The 19936-nt window shown below is 38.7% G+C and overlaps 1 protein-coding gene across 1 annotated transcript in view; it reads right to left on the bottom strand.

The window, feature by feature from the left end:
* The window catches only part of IMPACT (impact RWD domain protein), a 29258-nt gene extending 11652 nt beyond the window's left edge, over window positions 1-17606 (bottom strand). Inside the window, exons 1-4 of the mRNA XM_036741844.1 lie at window positions 17482-17606; window positions 16743-16871; window positions 14856-14908; window positions 13180-13242 (exon numbers count right to left, since the gene is read on the bottom strand). Coding sequence (XP_036597739.1) covers window positions 13180-13242; window positions 14856-14908; window positions 16743-16871; window positions 17482-17517 — 281 coding nt within the window. The 5' untranslated portion in view covers window positions 17518-17606. The remainder of the gene's footprint in view (window positions 1-13179; window positions 13243-14855; window positions 14909-16742; window positions 16872-17481) is intronic.
* Between the last annotated feature and the right edge of the window lie 2330 nt (window positions 17607-19936).

Below are 19936 nucleotides of genomic sequence, written 5' to 3'. Positions count from 1 at the left end.
AATGGTCAAAGGATATGAACAGGCAGTTTTCAGAGGAAGAAATTAAAGATATCTACAGGCATATGAAAAAATGTTCTAAATCATTACTGATTAAAGAAATGCAAATCAAAACAACTCTTAGATACCACATCTCTCCTGTCAGATTGAATAACATGACAAAACAGGACAATGATAAATGCTGGAGAGGATGTAGGAAAATTGGAACACTGTTACATTGTTGGTGGAGTTGTAAACGGATTCAGCCATTCTGGAGAGTAATTTGGAATTATGCCCAAAGGGCTATAAAAATGTGCATACCCTTTGACCCAGCAATACCACTTCTAGGGCTGTATCCCAAAGAGATCACACAAGGGGGAAAGGGACCATACGTACAAAAATATTTATAGCAGCTCTTTTTGTGGTGGCAAAGAATTGGAAATCAAGGGGATGCCCATCAACTGGGGAACAGCTGAACAAGTTGTGGTACATGAATGTAATGGAATACTATTGTGCTATAAGAAATGGGGAAGATACGGACTTCATAATAACCCGGAAAGAACTACACAACATAATGCTGAGTGAGAGGAGCAGAACCAGGAGAACATTATACACAACCACAGACATACTGATTCTGTGATGACTAACTCTGATAGACTTGGCTCTCCTCAGCAATACAAGGCTCAAAGACAGCTCCAAAGGACTCATAATGGAAAAAGCTGGCTACATCCAGAGAAAGAACTGTGGAGTCTGAATGCAGACTGAGGCAAACTATTTGCTCTCTTTTTTTATCCTCTTCTTTTTTGGTTTTGTTTCTTCTTTCTCATGATTCATTCCATTGATCATAATTTTTCTCTGCAACTTGACTATTGTGTAAATAAGTTTAATGGGAAGGTTTATATAGAATCTATTTCAGACTGCATGCCGTCTTGGGGGGGACAGGGGAGGGGAAGGAAGGGAAGAAAATTTGAAACTCAAGAACATGTAGAACTAAGTGTTGTAAACTAAAAATAAAAAATCTAAAATTTAAAAAAAAGAAAATTAAAAATAAATAAATTTTTTAAAAAAGAAATAAACCAACAAAACGTATTATTTTGGAATTCTGACATTTAAGTGTTACAGCCCTTTTACAAAGTAGACAGAGACGTAGTTAAGTGAAGAGATCTCTCTGAGTTTGTGACTTGATGATTCACAAATGTGAAGAACTATGACAAGGGCTGAGTAATTAATTACTACCATCTACCTATTAGAAGTTTCAAAGTAACACTATTAAATTAAAATTACTGCAGATTCTTCAACCTTTTTGAAAGACTTTCAACATATTTCAAAGAGGCAATTAAATAGAGCACCAGGACTGGAGTCAGAAGACTTTCAAATCCAACCTCAGATGCATACTAGCTGTGTGACCTTGGGCAAGTTATTAAGCTCAATTTCCTCAACTGTAAAATGAGGAAAATAACAACACCTACTTCCCGGTGTTGCTGTGAAAATTAAATGAGAAATATTTGTAAAGCACTTGACACACGGTAGGTTCTTAATAAATGCCGGCTATTATCATCTTGAATTTGATATTGTTATCTTTTCAGAAAAACTAGACACTTGATTTAACATACCGATTTATGAATTTGGTTTTATTTTATATACCTGGAAAAATGGAAAAAGTAGGACTTTACAAATGGATATTATCCATACTTGGCTCCTGCCCTGATTAAAAGGGAAAGGGAAAAAAAATCCACAGTGGCAGAGATGTGTTCATTTACTTATATTGCCACTTCAAGGATCCTGGGCAACAATGCTGCCCTTGCTTAGAATGTTTTGGTAATGCCTCTTTCGGAATTGTCTTCGGTAGTCGGTAAGTCAGACAGAAAGCATTCTACAATCACACCTCATTTTTGACCCTTAGGATCACTTAGTGGTATTTAAACAACTTGACCTTATTCATCAAATTTGGCTCTGAATGGCTCCGGACTATTTCGAAAAGATAAATCTTCCTTCCAAAGGAAAGTTTCACCACGACTAACGATACAAGTCCTAAAGGAATTCCCAAAGAAGAGTTCTAAGAATGTTCAAATAGGAGTATAGGCATGCTAAAAAAAATGAGTCATTGTTTCATAGTCAAACATTACAATTCCTTCACTCCAGAAGCCTCTAGAGACCTACCATTATCACTTCAGCCATCAGCAATTACTTAAACAGTCATCTATACGTAAACAGTAATACAAATGATAATCAGTCTATGTAGTCCATCGATAACCATTTATTAAGTATATGCTCCAGGTGTTCTGTTAAGCACTGGAGATACAAAGAAAAGCAGACAATCCCTGCCCTCAAGGCTCTTTACAACCTGTGCAGCAGCAGGTAGAGATGAGGCTGGGGAGAGGAAAGGTATAAGAAGAAAGGTGGGGGATCAGGGGGGAGGGGGAATAGTGATGGACCAAGTTCTAAACAGAGGATTTTACATTTGATTCTAGAGGTTTTAAGGTATCACTGAAGTTTACTGAATAGGGAGTGACAAAGTCAGACCTGTGCTTTAGGAAGATCACTTTGACAGGATGGACTTGACAAGGGAGAAGAATGATGTGTTGCTCATTATGTATGCTTCTGTTATTATATATATTATCTTCAACAGGCTTTCCATCAATGCCTATCATAACCACAAATGGGAAAATGTGAGATGCTTTAAATTTAAACAGTATTTTAATAATTTTCTTCCCATTATTAACATGAAATAAAATTTGGTTTGAGATTTAATTATGGTAACTCTGTAATTAAGTACTCTTTGTACCACTAAATATTTTTAAAATGTAAAGAAATAAAATACCAAATAATATTTATCTGATGATGGTAAGAATTTATGCAATTTATATTCCCGAAATTTAAGATGTAATCCGTTTTATCAAATTCTTTACAGATTCAAAAGAAGTTCTTTTTAAATAAATTGTTTTTACATGATAAACTGCATTATTTTTATAAATTAATTTATGCTCTTTTATCTTCACTAGCTATGATTCCTTTGCATAAAGCTCCCATTGAGGGTATTTCTCAGTCAAAGAATATAAAAGAAGCTTTTGGCAATTCTTCTTGTAAAGATTTAGCAACTATAAATATTATTAATATCACCTAAATGATATTCACGTCTAGTTTTTGAAATTCAGCGATACTCTGTGAGGTGTTCCTTGAGGAAGTTTTCAAAAAGACACTTGGACCATTTCTCCAGCATGTTGTACAGAGAATTCTTGCTCAAGTATAGGTTAGCTTAGATGGTTTGAGATCTCTTTAGCTCCTATGTAATTTTTAATATAAATAAAATGTATCAAAGTTATAAAATGTGTTACATACAACCAAATTAAATTATAAAATAACAAATTTTAACTTATCTTTCCATCCATGTTATTTTTATTTTTTAAGATACTCTATTTTCACTGAGACTAAAAATTCACATGTTTCCTTTACACTTTTTAGGAAAATTATAATAATACCATTCCCTTTATTTTATGAGAATCTATTTCAAGAACCTTATTTGTAACTGCTATCAAATAACCAGCAGGGGGAGTTCAATTGCTTTTCAAGATTCTTACTAAAAGGTTGAACAAGACTAGATTCCATTCTTGAAGAAAATAAATGATTCACAAGTCACCTTACATGCTACCAGAAGTGAGCAGGGTAAGACTTCACATCTTAAGTAAAGTTTTATAACAGGGAAAGAGAAAAGTGAATGAAGTAAAATTTACTCAAAGAATGAAGTCTGTCTGAATGAAGAGTGATGTGCTTTAACTAGTTCTGTGAATATTCCATGTGGTAGCTCTTTGACTCAATACAGTCTGTAAACACAACAAAAAGACAATGAGTTGAGTTACCCGCAACAGTATTTTTATACTTAAGGAATCAAAGACAGATATAAAAATGGACGCTGAAAGGAATATGGTATTTCAACAATTGAGAAAATGGATCGTTCATGCTCTAACTTGGTCTTTCAACTTTTAAGTTTCACTTTATATTAAACAATTTCAGAATCAAATTACAAGTGGTTTTGTGCCCAACTCCCAAAATATTGCTTCTGTTTTCAAGACTATAGGGTTAATGGAATATGAAGATCTTCCCCGTCCATTAATAGGCCTATGTGACCATATACGTTCCCTGTTTCTCCTTGGAACAGGGGCCATGTTCCCAGTTTTAGAGGTGCACAGGTATTTCACCTCACCAATCACCAAGGTTTTGCTCCTTTGAACTCTGGCCCAGTTCACAGCTGTGATACATCCCATGTCGAGTCACATAGAGACAGCCAGGCAAGCAGGCTCTCATGCTTTTTGGTGCTACGCACATTGGCTCAAGGCTTTCAGGTGCAGACTCTTTGTTTGAAAATTATATATACATCCTTGAAGATCGATATTGGGGACAAGAACTTGCTTGGGGGCAGGAACTCACTAAGCTAGTAGCTGTTATCAAGGAGCCTCCAGGCTGTGAACTGAGATGGTGGTCCTCCCTGGTCTGGTGATGTGTGTAAATATTCTCGTTGCTCTGTTGAGCTTTGTTTTCCTACATTTCTATAGTGGTGTTTTGTACAGTCTTGGTGTACAGAATAAATTTTATACTGGTTTAATTTTGAGTGAAGAGTGCTTATTATACCTTGTGATTGATTCAATCCTTAAAATATATATATATTCATAGCAGTTACTCATATTGCATTGGAGATACAAACACAGTCAACTTCTTTGAATTAATTAAATATTTGCATGAAACATAACAAATGATAGGAAAAAAATGAATTCTAGTAAAAAACTAAATGCTGTTGATTCTGGTTTTCCTTCTTTTACACTAGGACATCGATCAATCAATAAACATTTATTAAGCCCCTACTATGTCTCAAGCACTGTGCTAAGACATCATAAAGAACAAACCTAGCTATCTCACACCCTACAAATTAGCAAAGGTGACAAAAAATAGCAAGTCAATATTGGAGGGTTGTGGAATGATAGGCACAGTGATATACTGTGGTGGAACTATGAAATGGCATAATCATTTCAGAAAACAATTTGGAATTATACAAATAGAGTGACTAAAAGGTTGATACCATTTAAACCAGAAACTCCATTACTGGGCTTATATCTCTCAAGGAAGTCATTGATAAGAATAAAGTCCCTATATGTACACAGAATATTTATAGCAGCACTTTTTTGGGATAGTAAAGAATTGGAAACAAAGAAGATGCTCGTCAAACGGGGAGTGGCTAAACAAACTATGGCACAGGAATGTAACTGGAATATCGCTGCGCTGTAAGAAATGATGAATGTGTTGAATATAGAGAATCATGGAAAGATGTACATGAACTGATGCAGAGTGAAGTAAGAGAGCCAAGAAACAACATGCCTAGTGACAATAATAATGTAAATGGAAAAAACTACCAAAAATCAAAAGTGAATATAACAAAATTATGAAGCTCAAGTATGATTCAAATGAAGAGATATGAGAGGACACTTCCAATTCACTACTTCATAGAGATGGGTTACACGTTGCACATGTTTTTGGGCTTTTCCAATGTGTTAATCAGTTGTGCTGATCTTTTCTTCCTCTTTAAAAAACACTATTTTTCATATGAGCTGGCTCTCTGGCACAGAGTAAGGGAGCAATACTAGACATGGAGCAATACAATTGCCCTGCCAAAACAAACAAATAAACAAAAACAACAAAAAAAAATCAGTTTGGGTCAATGTACTCTAATCCCAATAAAAAAAATGAATGGGGAAAAAATTGTCCACTGACAGAATTTAGGATATTGCCATTATATAAAAGTCCTTTTTAAAATTCAGAATCAAGATGAAGGAAAAAGGTTTAAAAAGCATGGTTTATTTACAGCTTATCTACCCACCTAAAGAAATGGCTTACATATGCAAAGAGGGCAAGTATGGGGTTACTCACAGTTGAATATTCTTTGACATAACAGATCATGAAACAATGAAAGATTTAAGCTGGCAACAAAGAATCGTTCTCAGGCAGTCAGACCTCCAGGCTTATTGTCCAGAGCTCCAACTCTTCTCAGTGGAGGCGGAAGCTTCAAGCCTCTCTGTGACCTTCCAGATGCCAAGCCACTAAGAGCCAATAACAAAGTGCCCCGCTGTGGGTGGGGGCTGGGCTATAATGGCACACCTATTTCAGCACATCTTTGGGGGAAACATTTGTTCAGTAATCCATTCTTCTTGGCATTAAATTTACTCTAATTAAGCATTCTAAGAAACTCTTACAATGATCCACACTGAAAAAATATGTATCTGTCCTGATAACAACTATACTTGCACCCAGGTGATGCTCAAGCTTGGCTGAGGGACAAGTCATGGAAGCCTGTATTAGACCCAAGCTGGATACCCTCCCTAAAGACTGACCTCCCAGACTCTGTGAGAGACTACCTTATGCAAGATGCTCTATTGAGTGCCAGGACACGTGTGTCTGTGGGACTAAAAGAGATCAAGATAGCTATAAATCAGCCAATTTCTAGGAGGACATCATGAACATTACCCTGCAAGTACCCTTGCTCACATTAACCTTTATTGGTAACCAGAGAGGAAAGAGTATTTATATAGCGTCTACTATGTTCCAGGCACTGAGCTAAGCACTTTTTATAAATATTTTCTCATATAATCCTCATAACAAGTCTGAAAGATAGATGCAAAAAAGATAGTTGAAGAAACTAAGGTAAACAGAGGTTAAGTGACTTGTCCAGGATCACAGAGCTAGTAAGATGACAGAGTTCGGGAGGAAAATTAAAGAGAAGACAGATCCCCAAACTTCAGGATGGCTAAATATGAGCCTGTTATATGGAAGTCTTTGAGTTCTTTGTGATTCAGCAACATTGGGCCCAAGGAGATCCCTATGTTCTATAACCTAGTTAGCTAAATTTTAAAGAGATACTGCAGCAACCCCTGTTAAAACAGACACCCAGGAAACGAAATGGGGTCTCTAAGAATGTGCCACATACCCCATACAGGACTTTAGCAAAGGACTACAGAGCTTGGAAGACAGAAATCACAAGAAACAAGCCAAAGTTACTCGAAAAAGAGCTTGGAGAAAAAAAAATTCCCCTTCCCTCAGTCTGTTCAAAACAGCTTAACTGTTTTCAAGATTGGAACAGCTCTAGCAATTCTCAGCTTAGTATGGAAAGCCAATGCTCTATCCAGTTTGGCCAAAGGGAATACTCAAAAAACTCATAAGATAAAACCATCTCTCTTTCTTCTCTCTAAGGAGCAAAGTTCCAAGACTTGGCATGGATCTCAGAAAAGTGAGCTAACTGTTGTATGTCTGTCTGTTTATATGTGACATAACCTGTTCAGTGAGAAAGAAATATGAGTTGTTGCAGGAATGACACTTCCCTGAACTATCTGAATGGAACTGGAATTTGATTTGAGAGTTTCAGTCTGTTTTTCCGCAGACTGGTGAACAAAGAAAAAGGAGAAAACAATAAAAGGCTTTCTCTCATCCCTGAGATTTGCTGCACTTAACAAGAGGGTAAATTCACGACTCTAGGATCTTCTTAAATTTCATGTATTTTAGTACAAATTACAGTGAGAACAAGATTGCACTTTAATACTATTACATTATATTTTGAATTTCACGGTGAGATTTCTCTTGACATCCTTTCCTGTGTATGGTTAAACTAGAAACTGAGAGTTCAAAGAATCTAGATGCCTTGGTAATCAGAATGAATTTTCCTGAGCAAACATGTTCTTCTTTTGCTTCCCAACACGTCAAGTATCCACTGTCACAAGATTGGAGATAGTAGAATACAGACTTTGTACTGACTTTATTTCAACCCTATGTAATAGACATAATACCCATGTTTTCTTGGAACAGAACTGTATAGTATGCATAACTTATCAAAAGCCCAACTAATCCCTTCATGTGAGTGGCTATTTGATCAAGATAATTCTCATTTTGCTGAACAATGATTTGTATGTTCTATACATTTACAATGGGGTTTTTTTTAACACCTGTAAGAATATAAACTGCTGAGTACAATACACCAAGTATCATCACCAAAGCTAAATGATCCCAAATTTATGAGGTTTTTGGAATGCAAAATAAGTATCTGTCCATGTGCACTTCCTCTGAACAACTGAGGCACTACCATGCCTACATGCACTAAGTACTCTACCTGGCTGTATGACCTAGAAAATGAATTTTTATGTTATGATTCGGAATACTTAAAAGTTTTGATAATGAAAAGTAATCGATTTTTACATAAAAATCAGTTTGGGTCTGGGGCAGCTAGGTGGCGCAGTGAGTAGAGCACTGGCTCTGGAGTCAGGAGGACCTGAGTTCAAATCCGAACTCAGACACTTGACACACGTACTAGCTGTGTGACCTTGGGCAAGTCACTTAACCCCAATTGACCTCCCCAAAAAAACAAACAAACAAAAAAGTCAGTTTGGGTCAATGTACTCTAATCCCAATGAAAAAAAATGAATGGGGAAAAAATTGTCCACTGACGGAATTTAGGACGTTGCCATTACATAAAAGTCCTTTTTAAAATTTAGAATCAAGATGAAGGAAAAAGGTTTAAAGCAAAACTAAAGTCGGTCCCAACATTACCAGCTTTAAAAAGATAATGGTTCTGAACCTTGAGAATTTGGTTTCCCCAACGGTTAACAATGTAATTCTGAAGGGTCTGGTTTTTTTTTTGGGGGGGGGGGGGGCGGCGCGCTTGAGGAGAGGTTTTTTTTTGCTTTAACTAAACCAAGGAATTCATCACTGTAGGAAGTACCAAACTGCATCAGTACCTGTACTGATGCAGCTTCACAATTTCTGGGCAATTTAGAGCTTCAGAAAGTTGCCTGGGGCACTGAGAAGTTAAGGGATTTGCCCGGGGAAGGCCAACCAGAGTCAAGGGCAGAACATGAACCTAGATGTTCCTATAAGGCTAGTTCTCATTTCCTTACCCCAGCAGCCTCTTGAATCCACAAAAATGGAGGAAGGAATGACCCGTCTGGGCTCACCACCTCCACCCTCCACTCCAGTCTTGTTAGCTTTTGATGAAAAGAAAGGTCATTTGACCTCTAGGTCCTGAGCTTCCACTTCGGTAGTAACACCTAACTAACTGACAAGGTTGTGGTGAGGACCCAGCCCAGGGTGGGGGCTGAGTCATTTTTCAGTTTTTCCCTATTTTTATCATTATTATTCTACCAGGAGCTATGTCTTTAACCCCAGGAAGAGTTGGCCTCCTCTAGAAGTAATCCCTGCCACTCACCCTGAGACCAGAATTAGAGAATTTAGGACACTTCTAATGATTTTTATGCCTAATCTCACAAATGCTATAATCCTCAATCATTATAACACAGAGTAAAATCTGTCTGAGGCAAAGATTGGCTTTCAAAAACAAGTAGAAGAGACATTAGAGAGTCTGAGTATAAAGGGGTGTGAGAAAAGCAATTAAAAAGTGTTTGTTTTTCTGCTAAAAACAAGTAAAAAGAAGATCACAAAGGGGATAGGATGATCCCTTACTGTTTATGTAACAACAAATGACAACAGGGAGAAGGCAGAGCTGCTCAACTTTTATTTTGCTTGTTTTCTTTGCCAAAGGAAATGATATTTACATTTGAAAGCACAGAACAAAAGTCACTAAGTAGAAACATGAAAAGTAAGGAGATAGGAAAAGAGGACATAACTGACCTTGATGAATTTAAACCATGAAGCCCAGATAAAGTACATCTTCAGGTGCTGAAAGAATTGTCAGATGATCTTAAGTCAATGTCAATGATCTCTGAAATATTATGGAGAATGTGAAAGGTGTTTCGAGACTTGAGAAGGGAAAATAGTGTCTTGATTCTCACAAAGAGACAAATAGTGGAGGTCAGTCAACTTGACTTTGATTCCTGAAAAAATTCTACAACATATTATAAGGATGGTCAATGAACATCTAGAAAAAAAAGCACAGTGATTACAAAGAGGCAACACAGCTTCATCAAGAACAGGTCATGCCCAGCTTAATCTGGAAGTCATCTGCAGAGAGATCAGTCAATAGTCAACAAACATTTATTAAGTGTCTACTACAATGAATTCTGGATTCAACCAAAGGGCCACACTTGAGGACCTAGAGGGCCACATGTGGCCTCAAGGCCATAGGCTCCCCATCCCTGGTCTATGTGCCAGGCACTATGCTAAGCACTGGTGATTCAAAGAAAGGCAAAAGATAGTTCTTGCCCTCCAAGAGTTCACAGTCTAATGGAAGAAAAAGCATGCACAAAACTATTATATATGAACAAGATATATAAAGGATAAGTTGGAAACAATCAAGAGAGAAAAGGCATTAGAGAAGTCTAGAAAGATTTTCTATACAAGGTGAGATTTTATGTGGAACTTGAAGGAAGACAAGGAAGCTAGGAGGCAGAAATGAGAAGGGAGAGAATTCCAGGTGTAGGGGATAGCCAGTGAAAACAGCAAGTCAGGAGATGGACTGTATTATTCAAAGAAACCAGTTTCATTGGATCAGCGTAGATGGGGGCGGGTGGGGGGAATCCTGTAAGAATACTGCAAAGAGGACTTGGAAGGAGGACAGGTTATTAAGGGCTCTGAATGTGAAAGAGAATTTTATATTTGATCCTAGAGGTGATTGGTAGAAACTGGAGTCTATTTAGTAAAGGGATGACAAGGTCAGACCTGAACTTTAGGAAGATCTCTTTGACAGCTAAGTGGAGGATGGACTGGAGGGGAGACTTGTGGAAGGCAGACCAACCAGCATGGCACTGAAATTGTCCAAGTGTGAGGTGATGAGGACTTGCACCAGGGTGTGGACAGTGTCAGAGGAGAGAAAGGGACATGCACATATTAGAGATGCTGCGAAAAGGTGGCATGGGGAGGACTTAGCAACAGATCAGACATCGTGGGGTGAGAGGAGTCAAGAACGACACCTGGGTTTCAAGCAATAGTAACAGGGATGTCAGGAAGAGAGGAGAGCTTGGGGAGAGAGGTAATGAATTCAGTTCTAGATGTGCTCAACTTAATATGTTGATGAGACACGTAGTACAAAATATCTAACAGGTAGATAGGTGAGCCAAAGGGCAGCAAGCGGAAAGGTGGGGGCTGGGTAAGGAGATGTGAGAATCATCAGAATCCAGGGGAGCTGATGAGATCACCAAGTGAAACAGTATATAAGGAAAAGAGAAGAAGGTCCAACCTGGATGAAAATGCAGCAAAGGAGATTAAGGAGCAGTCAGATAGGAAGGAAGAGATCTAAGAGAGTGGTGTTACAAAAACCTAAAGAGAACACTGTCAAAAGCTGTAGAAAGGTCAAGAAGGATGAGAAGTAAGAAAAGACCATTAGATGTGGCAATTAACAAATCATCAGTAACTCTGGAGAGAATAGTTTCAGTTGAATGACAAGGTCAGAAGCCAGACAGGAGAGTTAAGAAGACAGTGGGAGAAAAAGAAGTGGATGTACCTATTACAGATGGACTTCTCAAGGACTTTAGACACAAAATGGAAGAGATATAGAGAATGAGAGCTAGAAGGATCAAGTGAAGGTTTTTTGAACATGGGGGTCAATGTTGGCATGTTTGTAGAGACAGCGACAAAATGAACTACATTTCTGGACCTGATTTTGAAGGCCAAGGTTAGAATGCAACAGAAGGAAGGAAAAAAAAAAAGCTGGACTGTAACAAACATGTTAGATCTTAGGAGAGCAGATTTTTTTTTAAAGATTTAGAAAAAGAAGAGGTAAGCTCTCACTGCTAAAAACCCTAAGGGAAAACAGCGTAAAAGGCATAAAAAGCTTTCAACAATAAAATTCTAAAAATGAAAACAAAAACAATCACAATAATCAAAAGGCAGCTATTAAAAGAGATCAAAATGATATCCACTGACCAACTCAGATTTTTTAAACATGTGTAAAACAATGAAAGCAAAGGCACATAGTTGAGGATGAATACAAAAAAATTAGCATTCTTCTTTAAGAATGTTCTCAGAGGCACTAAAATCAGAATGAGCTGAGGCTGTACATAAATCCTAAGAACAATGAAAACAGCTTATTAGGACCTCTGCTTACAGCGGATGAACAAGGATAGTACACGACAGAAAAATGACAAAACTGCTCAACTCATCACACTTGTTTTCTCTGTCAAGAAAAGCTATCCTTGGAATGGGTGGTGTTGGTTTCTAGAAAAGATCTAAAGACTTCATAAAATACCATCCCACTCAGAAAACTCTTTAAACAAATGGGGATCAAGAGTTGCCACCACACGAGATTTTTGTACAACACCCAATGAAATTTTTGCTGTTGTTCAAGAGATACCATTGAAGTGATGTTTGGATCATAGCTCTGAAAATTAGGAGAGAGGTCACTTCTTTTTCTTCATCTATGAAATGAGAAAGTTATACTCCATGGTCTCTCCCAACTCTATCATTCTATGTTATACTCTTCATGGAGCTTTTTTCCAGAAGCTGTTGAGTCCTCCTGTTTTTCCTTAATATCACCAAGACTGGTAAATCAGGGAAGGTGTAATAACTACACACCATATTTAAGTACAAATGCCTGAATGAGTGTCAGTATATGAATATTTGGGTGTATAGATAAGAATGTGAAGATTAATGAAGCCCAATAATTAATAAAGCCAATAGACCTTTAAAAATTGAAATTCAGTCCTTGCAGCTCTGTCCTGTTCTTCTGTCTTTGCCAATTTACAAGTAGTGCCATAATTGCTAATTTGATATCAACAGTACTGGAAGAACAATAGAACTTTAATCTGATGGTCCAATATAAAAGTGTTAAAAGGAAAATTATTTTTCATTTTATCATGAAAACATTTATTAAGTGCCTATTATTTTCAAGGCACTAAACCTAGATATTCTTATATATTTATTACATATATATTACTTAAAACTATTCTTATATGTTTTGGTGCTACCAATTTTTATGCAATCCATAAAAATATCAAAATGAAAGAAAATATAACTGCACTGCTATTCACTATCTATAGTATGTTCTTGTAGATTTTAAATATTTATACTCTGACAAACAGATAGTACTGCAAAATAAGATTTTTTTCCAACAAAGTTTTTATCAGAGATTAAGAGTATATTTATCATTCTCACTGGGAAAGTAGCTTTACAACAGTTTTAAAAATTACTTTCACATACCACAGTTCATAAAAGAATGCACCATAAATAATAAGCATTAATAAGGAATTCTTAAAACAAACAAAAAAATGATGCTTTGCTTACACATATATTTCCTCGAGGCTGTTTGCTAATTCCACACGATCTTGTCCTGAAAGCCATGGAGCACTGTAATTAAACAGATACAATGAGGAGCACATCACTGAATTACTTCGTGTTCATTTTATTTTTAGGAACAAACATCAATTTAGTCAAAGGCTTTTCACTTTTTCAGATGCATTTATCTTATATAACAGACATCTTTACATGTTGCCTATGACAATAGCTCAAAATCACAGAATTTGATCAGAGCTGGAATGGACTTTGGTAGCTATTTAATCCAAATCATATCTGACCAAGAATTCCTTCTATATCAGCCTCTGCCTAAAAACCTCCATGGAAGCTGTAATCACTTGAAAGATGTTTCCTCTGATAAGGCTCAAGCCTGCCTTTACTCTCATTTTTACTCTCTGGCCTCTGGAGTTAAGCAGAAGAATTCTAGTTCTTCTTCCACATCACAGCCCTTCACATAACTAAAGAGAACAATCATGTCCTCTCAAGTCGTCTCTTTATCAGGCTCAATGTACTCGATTCCTTCCTCATCCAGCTCTGTCTCCAATCCTTTCAACAACTGTTCATCCTCCTCTAGACATGTTCCAGCTTGTCAATATTCATCTTAAAACATGGAGTCATGAAGTGAACACAATGCTCCATGTGTGGTCAGACCCCTGCAAAGCAGAGCAGGACAAGGGTTCTCCTTTCGATATATTCCATGCAGATTATACCAGATTTTTCCTTCTTGGCTGCCATTCTCAATACATTCCAGGCTTCTGAAATAACTCAAATTTTAGATTGTTTTCCAGACTCCGGCTCCATCTTTGTAGCCCGCAGGCTGACTACGATGTAATGGGACCTTTCTCCTAGGGTTGTTTCAGGGTTCAAATGAGAGAAGAGGATTCTTTGCCAGCCTCAAAGCTCGATCTCTATAGATGCTAAAGTTGCTCCTTGACCCAGTGGGCCCCCTTCCGGTATTGTGCCAAGCTAAGGATAAGTTGGTGAGAAAGGCACAAGACAGCCCTTGCTCTGGAGGAGCTCAGTTCACTGGAGACACCTGCTAAGCACTTCCTACAAATAAAACATCTACTGGATGTATTGGGGGCTGTGTTAGAAGGGGGGGACTAAGATGGAGGAGGACTGAGAAAGGCTTCTTGCAGAAAGGGAGATTTTAGCTGAGACTTGAAGGCAGCCACAAAGCAGAGATGGGGACATGAGGAACAGCCAGCAAAAATACACAGTCTGGGCAGAGACTCGAGAAAGAGCATAAGAGGTTACATAAGACTAAGTCTAAAAATTCAAAGTTGTTTTACTTGCCACCTCAAAACTGCTACTTCAAGTTAAACCTGATCTTTTTGTTAAAGCAAAGCCAAACTCCTTTCAAAGCCAATCAACACTAAGTTAGGGCTGGTTAAAGAAGGTTTCGTTTTTCATTTCCAAGGATAAACTTGTAACTATTTCACATGTTTAATCTCTGTGTTTTTGTTACATTTTTTGGACTGTGCTTCTATCTCATTCCATTTTTCTAACTCAAAGCTTTACAAGCCGATAAACTTTACATAATTTAATCATCTATTGCTAAATACTATCTTCTAAACAAACCCCTGAAAAACATATTCATGAAAATAATCTTTTAAAAAAGCAATTTAAGTATAATTTTAGAAAATTAAAATAAAAGCCTTGCTTACTTCAGCTGATAAATGGGAGGAGCTGTATCTGGATATTCAGAAGGCAGAATCACCTGTAAAGCAATTTAAGTGTTGATTTTTATTAAGATCAAGGTTTAAAAAATTACATGAAAATATATGCACTAGTCAAATTCCTTAATTACTAACTCTGGGAAATAAATTCATTCCTTTGTTAGATATTAACTTGCTCTTTATTGTTATGTCTCTGAGCATAATTTAGGACATCAGACAGAACTCTGAGCCTAGAGTAAGGAAGACATGAATTCAAGTCCAGTCTCAGATATTCACTAGCTGTGTGATGATTCTGGATATGTCACTTAACCTCTCACCTTCATTTTCTGCAACTGTAAAATGGGAGGATCACAACAGTACCTACCTCACAAGGTTGTTGTGAGGACCAAATGAGATAATATTTGTTAAGTGCTTAGCACAGTGCCTGGAACATAACAGATACTTAATACATGCTTGCTCCTTTCCCTTCCCCTCTGAAGTGAATTTCATTTGAGTAGTTAATTTAATAAACATCTATTAAAAGACAACTATGTACAAGGTACTATTCTCGATTCCACAGCTACAAAAGGAACTGTCTTGGTCCTTGACTTCAAAGAGTTTACATTTTATTGATAGGTTGCTGTTTCTTTAAAATGTGAGAAGGGGCCAATTACTTCCCTAAAAGAAGCAATGACATTTAAAAATAATATGTGGAAAAGCATAACGTCCGTAAGATTTCTTGAATCTGTCCCTTTCTGTCCACATACATGGCCACCAGCCTAGTTCGTGCCCAAATCATCTTTTGTCTGCACTCCTGCAAGTCTCCTAGGTGAACTGCCAGATTCTGGTCTCCCCTTTATAAAGCTGGCCTTCACACATCTGCTAAAACCATCTTACTAAAGCACAAGTCTGACCATGTCTATCTGCTGTTTCTAGGAAAAAATACAAAACCACATTCTTTCGTCTGTCATAAAAAGCCCTTCACAGCCTGGCTCCAGGTGTACCATACCTGACTCCCCTCCATCTAAACTGATCTGTTTTCTGTTCTTCCAATTCAGCACTGTACCTCCTGACAGCAGGTTTTTACCCAAGCAGTAACCCATCCCTGGAGTGCACTCCTAACTCAACTCTACCCCTTAGACTCCCTGGCTTCTTCCCTCAAGGCTGTTTTATTCCTGATCTCTGTAGCATTTGTGTATTCTCCTTCATTCTCAAATATAAGTCAAGAATCAATAATATTCGTACCTGTTTACATTCTGCAACCCCCTCAGCACAATGTAACCTCCTTGAGAGCAGGGACTGTTTTTTTTGTTTTATCTCCCTAATATTTATCATGCCTCCTAGCTCATAAATGTCCCTTAATAAATGTTTGTTGGATTTAATTTAAAGGATGGAGATAATGGAGGAACTGACCCTAATGCCAAGGGTATAAAGAGAAGTGAAGTTGATTAACATTTCACAATTTTTTTTCTAAGATACTACTTATGTACTATGTGCTTATGCATTTGTATAAATATTTATGCATGTATAATCATAAAAATCACCAAATAAAAAAAATAAATCTTGATAAATACATGCTTGAAAATAAGCAAAGTATTTAATAAGCAAATTAACATTCTCAGAGGTTTTCAAGTTTCTTTCAAATCAACAGTGGGGTCAATGCAAAAGTAAACACTTAAATAATCCAACTTCTCTCATTTTATTAAAGAAAGCTGTTTAAACATTAGTTAACAAAAGGGTCAAGAACAATATTGAAATTTAATTATCCACATACAATCAAGAATTGACAAACATTTTTTAGCACGCAAGAGAAATTATTTTTAAAAGCATAAAAATACTGGACAATCATAACAAAGAAAGTACAGCAACTTAACCAGAAAAGGGAAAAAAAAATACCTGTAAGCAGAGTGTCCATTTGGGTTTTTCTAAATTATCACTAATCTTAATACAAAATATTCTCGCAGCTTCATCAATAACACACCACTCTTCGCCATATATAGACGAAAGTGCTTCGATCTCATCAATCTGAAACAAAAACCAAAACAGGTTTTAGACAAAAACTTGTCAATACAACAAATGTATGTAGTTTAATTGCATTCAAAGGCTGTGTTTTGGGATTCTTTCCCACTCAAAAGCAAGAAGCAGACGAGCGCCATGCGAAGGTAGGCTCCTTAAAATGTTCTTCTCTCCGTGATAGTTAATATTCGCCTGTCATCTTTGATACAGTCTGACCTGGCGATTTTGCTAATAGGTTCGACAATGCTCCTTTTCATTGGTTCCACCCAGTGTGCATTAGCAATGCATCACAAATGCAGTATGCACACTGCAGACGTACGCGCACGGGAGTGTGGACGCATTTTACGCCCGTTTTACAGACGAGGAAACTAGAAGCCAGAGCAGCGAAGTGCCGGTCCAGTCTCATTTAGCTGGGCTGCTCGGGGTTTAAGGGAGAGAAAAGGCAGAGGCGGAGAGAGGCCCCGTCCCCCGGGCCGGCATCCGCAGACTCGCAGCGGCAGAGACCAGGCGGGGCTCGGGCTACGGCCTCAGGTGTCACTTAGACCTGAAGGAATAAGGACGCCCTAGCGGAGCCGCCAGGTCCCTTCCGGCTCTCGGGTCCTCCCGGGCCTAGCCTCACCTGCCTCTGGCTACTGTCGGACTCTGCCGCAGCCATGGACCGTCGCTCGCTCTCTTCTCCACCGGCTATCAAACAAGAAGGAGACCGAACCGATGCCAGCTAGTGTCGCCGGGAAACCCGGAACTATTGACGGGGGGGGGGGGAGCGGCGAGCTGCTTCCGGGTCAGGGACCACCTGGGCGGAGAAGTCGGGGCGGCTCCCCGAGGCTGGCGCAGTCGTACCTGCGAGCCTCTGCTTGTGCCTAAAAATCTGCGGAGAGCTTTATTATATGCGGAGCGCTTTATTATGTGCAGAGCGCTTTACATTCAGCCTGCGGAGCGCTTTACATTCGCTCTGTGGGGCACTTTACCATATGCGGAGCGCTTTACGTTCAGCCTGCAGAGCGCTTTACGCCTCCCATCCCCCAGGTCTGGAGAAAACCCCCACTAGGCCTGGAGTTGTGAATTCAAAAACTGCCCCAGATACGCAGCGCCTGTGGGGGCCCAGAGCGAGTCACTTAACCTCTACCTGCCTCGTTTTCCTCGATACTAAAATAGGAAAAAATCGGTAGCGTTGCTATAGATCTTCAAAGATTGTAAAAGCGCTTTATAAATACCCCATTTGATCCTCATAACAACCCTGAGAGGTTACCTCTATCTTACAAATGAGGAAACTGAGGCAGGTATAGGGGTTTTTTTTTGTTTAAGAGCCTTGTCTGAGGCCACACACTATTAAATATCTGAGACAGGATTTAAACTCCGGTCCCTCTTTGTAGCCCCCAGGTGGATTACGATGTAATGGGACCTTTCTGCTAGGGTTGTTTGAGGGTTCAAACTTTGCCAGCCTCAAAGCTCCTTCTCTGTAGATGCTGAAGTTGCTCTTTGACCCAGTGGGCCCCTTTTCCGGTATTTTGCCAAGCTAAGGATAAGTTGGTGATGTTAAACCTGAAAATTTGGTTGAAGGAGGCAAACAAGCTAGGTGATAGAAAAATCCATGTTGTTTATTATTTTCCCTTAAAGCATAGCTAAGCTAGCTTGCTTGTACATACAAGGAGTCAGAGCACAAGCTCTGGCTGTCTGAACAAAGCAATGAGAAAACTTACATATGTTATTTTAGCAGTCCTAGCAAGCCTGTATTACCTCACGTTTATGACCGCCCACGTATGTTTAACCATGATAAAAGAAGAGGATTTTCCTTAATGGAATAGAGTTGTAAAGGATGTTGACAAAAGTCAGTTGAAACTGCGGCCCAGAATCTCTCTTAGGGTTAGGGTCTCATCCTTTAATGACCAGCAGGGGTGAGAATGTCCCTAGGTCAGTCTAATCCGGCCTTGTTGACAGAGGTAAGGGTATTTCCTGAGCAAACTTTTAGAGAGAACAAAGAAGCCCAGGTCCTGGATCTTCATCCTGTTACTCATTAATTCAGGCTCTGGGTCTAGTTGAAATTAAAAATGATATAAAATGGTATAATATTTTCCACAGTGAGAAAGGCACAAGACAGCTCTTGCTCTGGAGGAGCTCAGTCTGCAGCAGACACCTGCCAAGCACTTCCTACGAATAAAACATCTACTGGATGTACTGGGGGCTGTGTTAGAAGGGAAGGACTAAGATGGAGGAGGATTTGTTATGCCCTCCCCCCCCCCTTTCAGTTTCTCCATCTTGCCCCAGCTCACTCTACTGCTTGTACTCCCACCTCCATGGACCCCTCTGTTTGTGTCCCCATCTCCACAGAGATGATCCTGCCTCAGCTTGTCCCACTGTTTGTGTCCCCATCTCCACGGAAATCTAATTGTGTTCTTTCCCTTTAAATACTCTTTCTCTTCCCTTACTCGTTGCTGTTCAATTTGAGTAATTACTCCGAACAGTCTCATGCTTCAATAAATCCACATCTAAATTTATATCCGGGTCTCGCTCACTTTTTTCGGCACAACAGACTGAGAAAGGCTTCTTGCAGAAAGGGAGATTTTTAGCGGAGACTTGAAGGCAGCCAGGAGGCAGAGATAGGGACACGAGGAACAGCCAGCAAAAATACATAGTCAGGAGAAAGAGTGGTTCGAGGAAGAGCAGAGAGGCCAAGTGGCACTGTGTCTTAAGAGTAGCTGGAAATTTAAGGAAACTGGAAAGAAGGGACCTGGGTTCAGGTTCTGGCTCACATGCTTACTAGCTACATGAGCCTGGGCAAGTTATCTCACCTCCCCAGGACTCGGTTTCTGGCTATAAAATGACCAGATTAGATTAAGTGGCCTCTGAGGTAACTTCCAGCCTTAGCTCCGTGACCATACTGTTCAAAGTGCTTTTGCAGATGTGTCTAAGTGATCTCCCAACAACCCTGTCAGATGCTAATATTACCCCCTATTTTATAAATAAGGAAACTGAGTCTAGTAAGTGTCTGAAGCAGACTTTGAACTTGTCTCCCTGACGTATGACTCTGTACTGTGCCAGCTATCTGCCTCCGTGAGGTTACCAACTTCACTGAT

This window comes from Trichosurus vulpecula, chromosome 1, assembly GCF_011100635.1.
Source record: "Trichosurus vulpecula isolate mTriVul1 chromosome 1, mTriVul1.pri, whole genome shotgun sequence".
NCBI lineage: Eukaryota > Metazoa > Chordata > Mammalia > Diprotodontia > Phalangeridae > Trichosurus > Trichosurus vulpecula.
The sequence above is the reverse complement of the archived record's forward strand: the minus strand, read 5'-3'. Positions and strand labels throughout refer to the sequence as shown.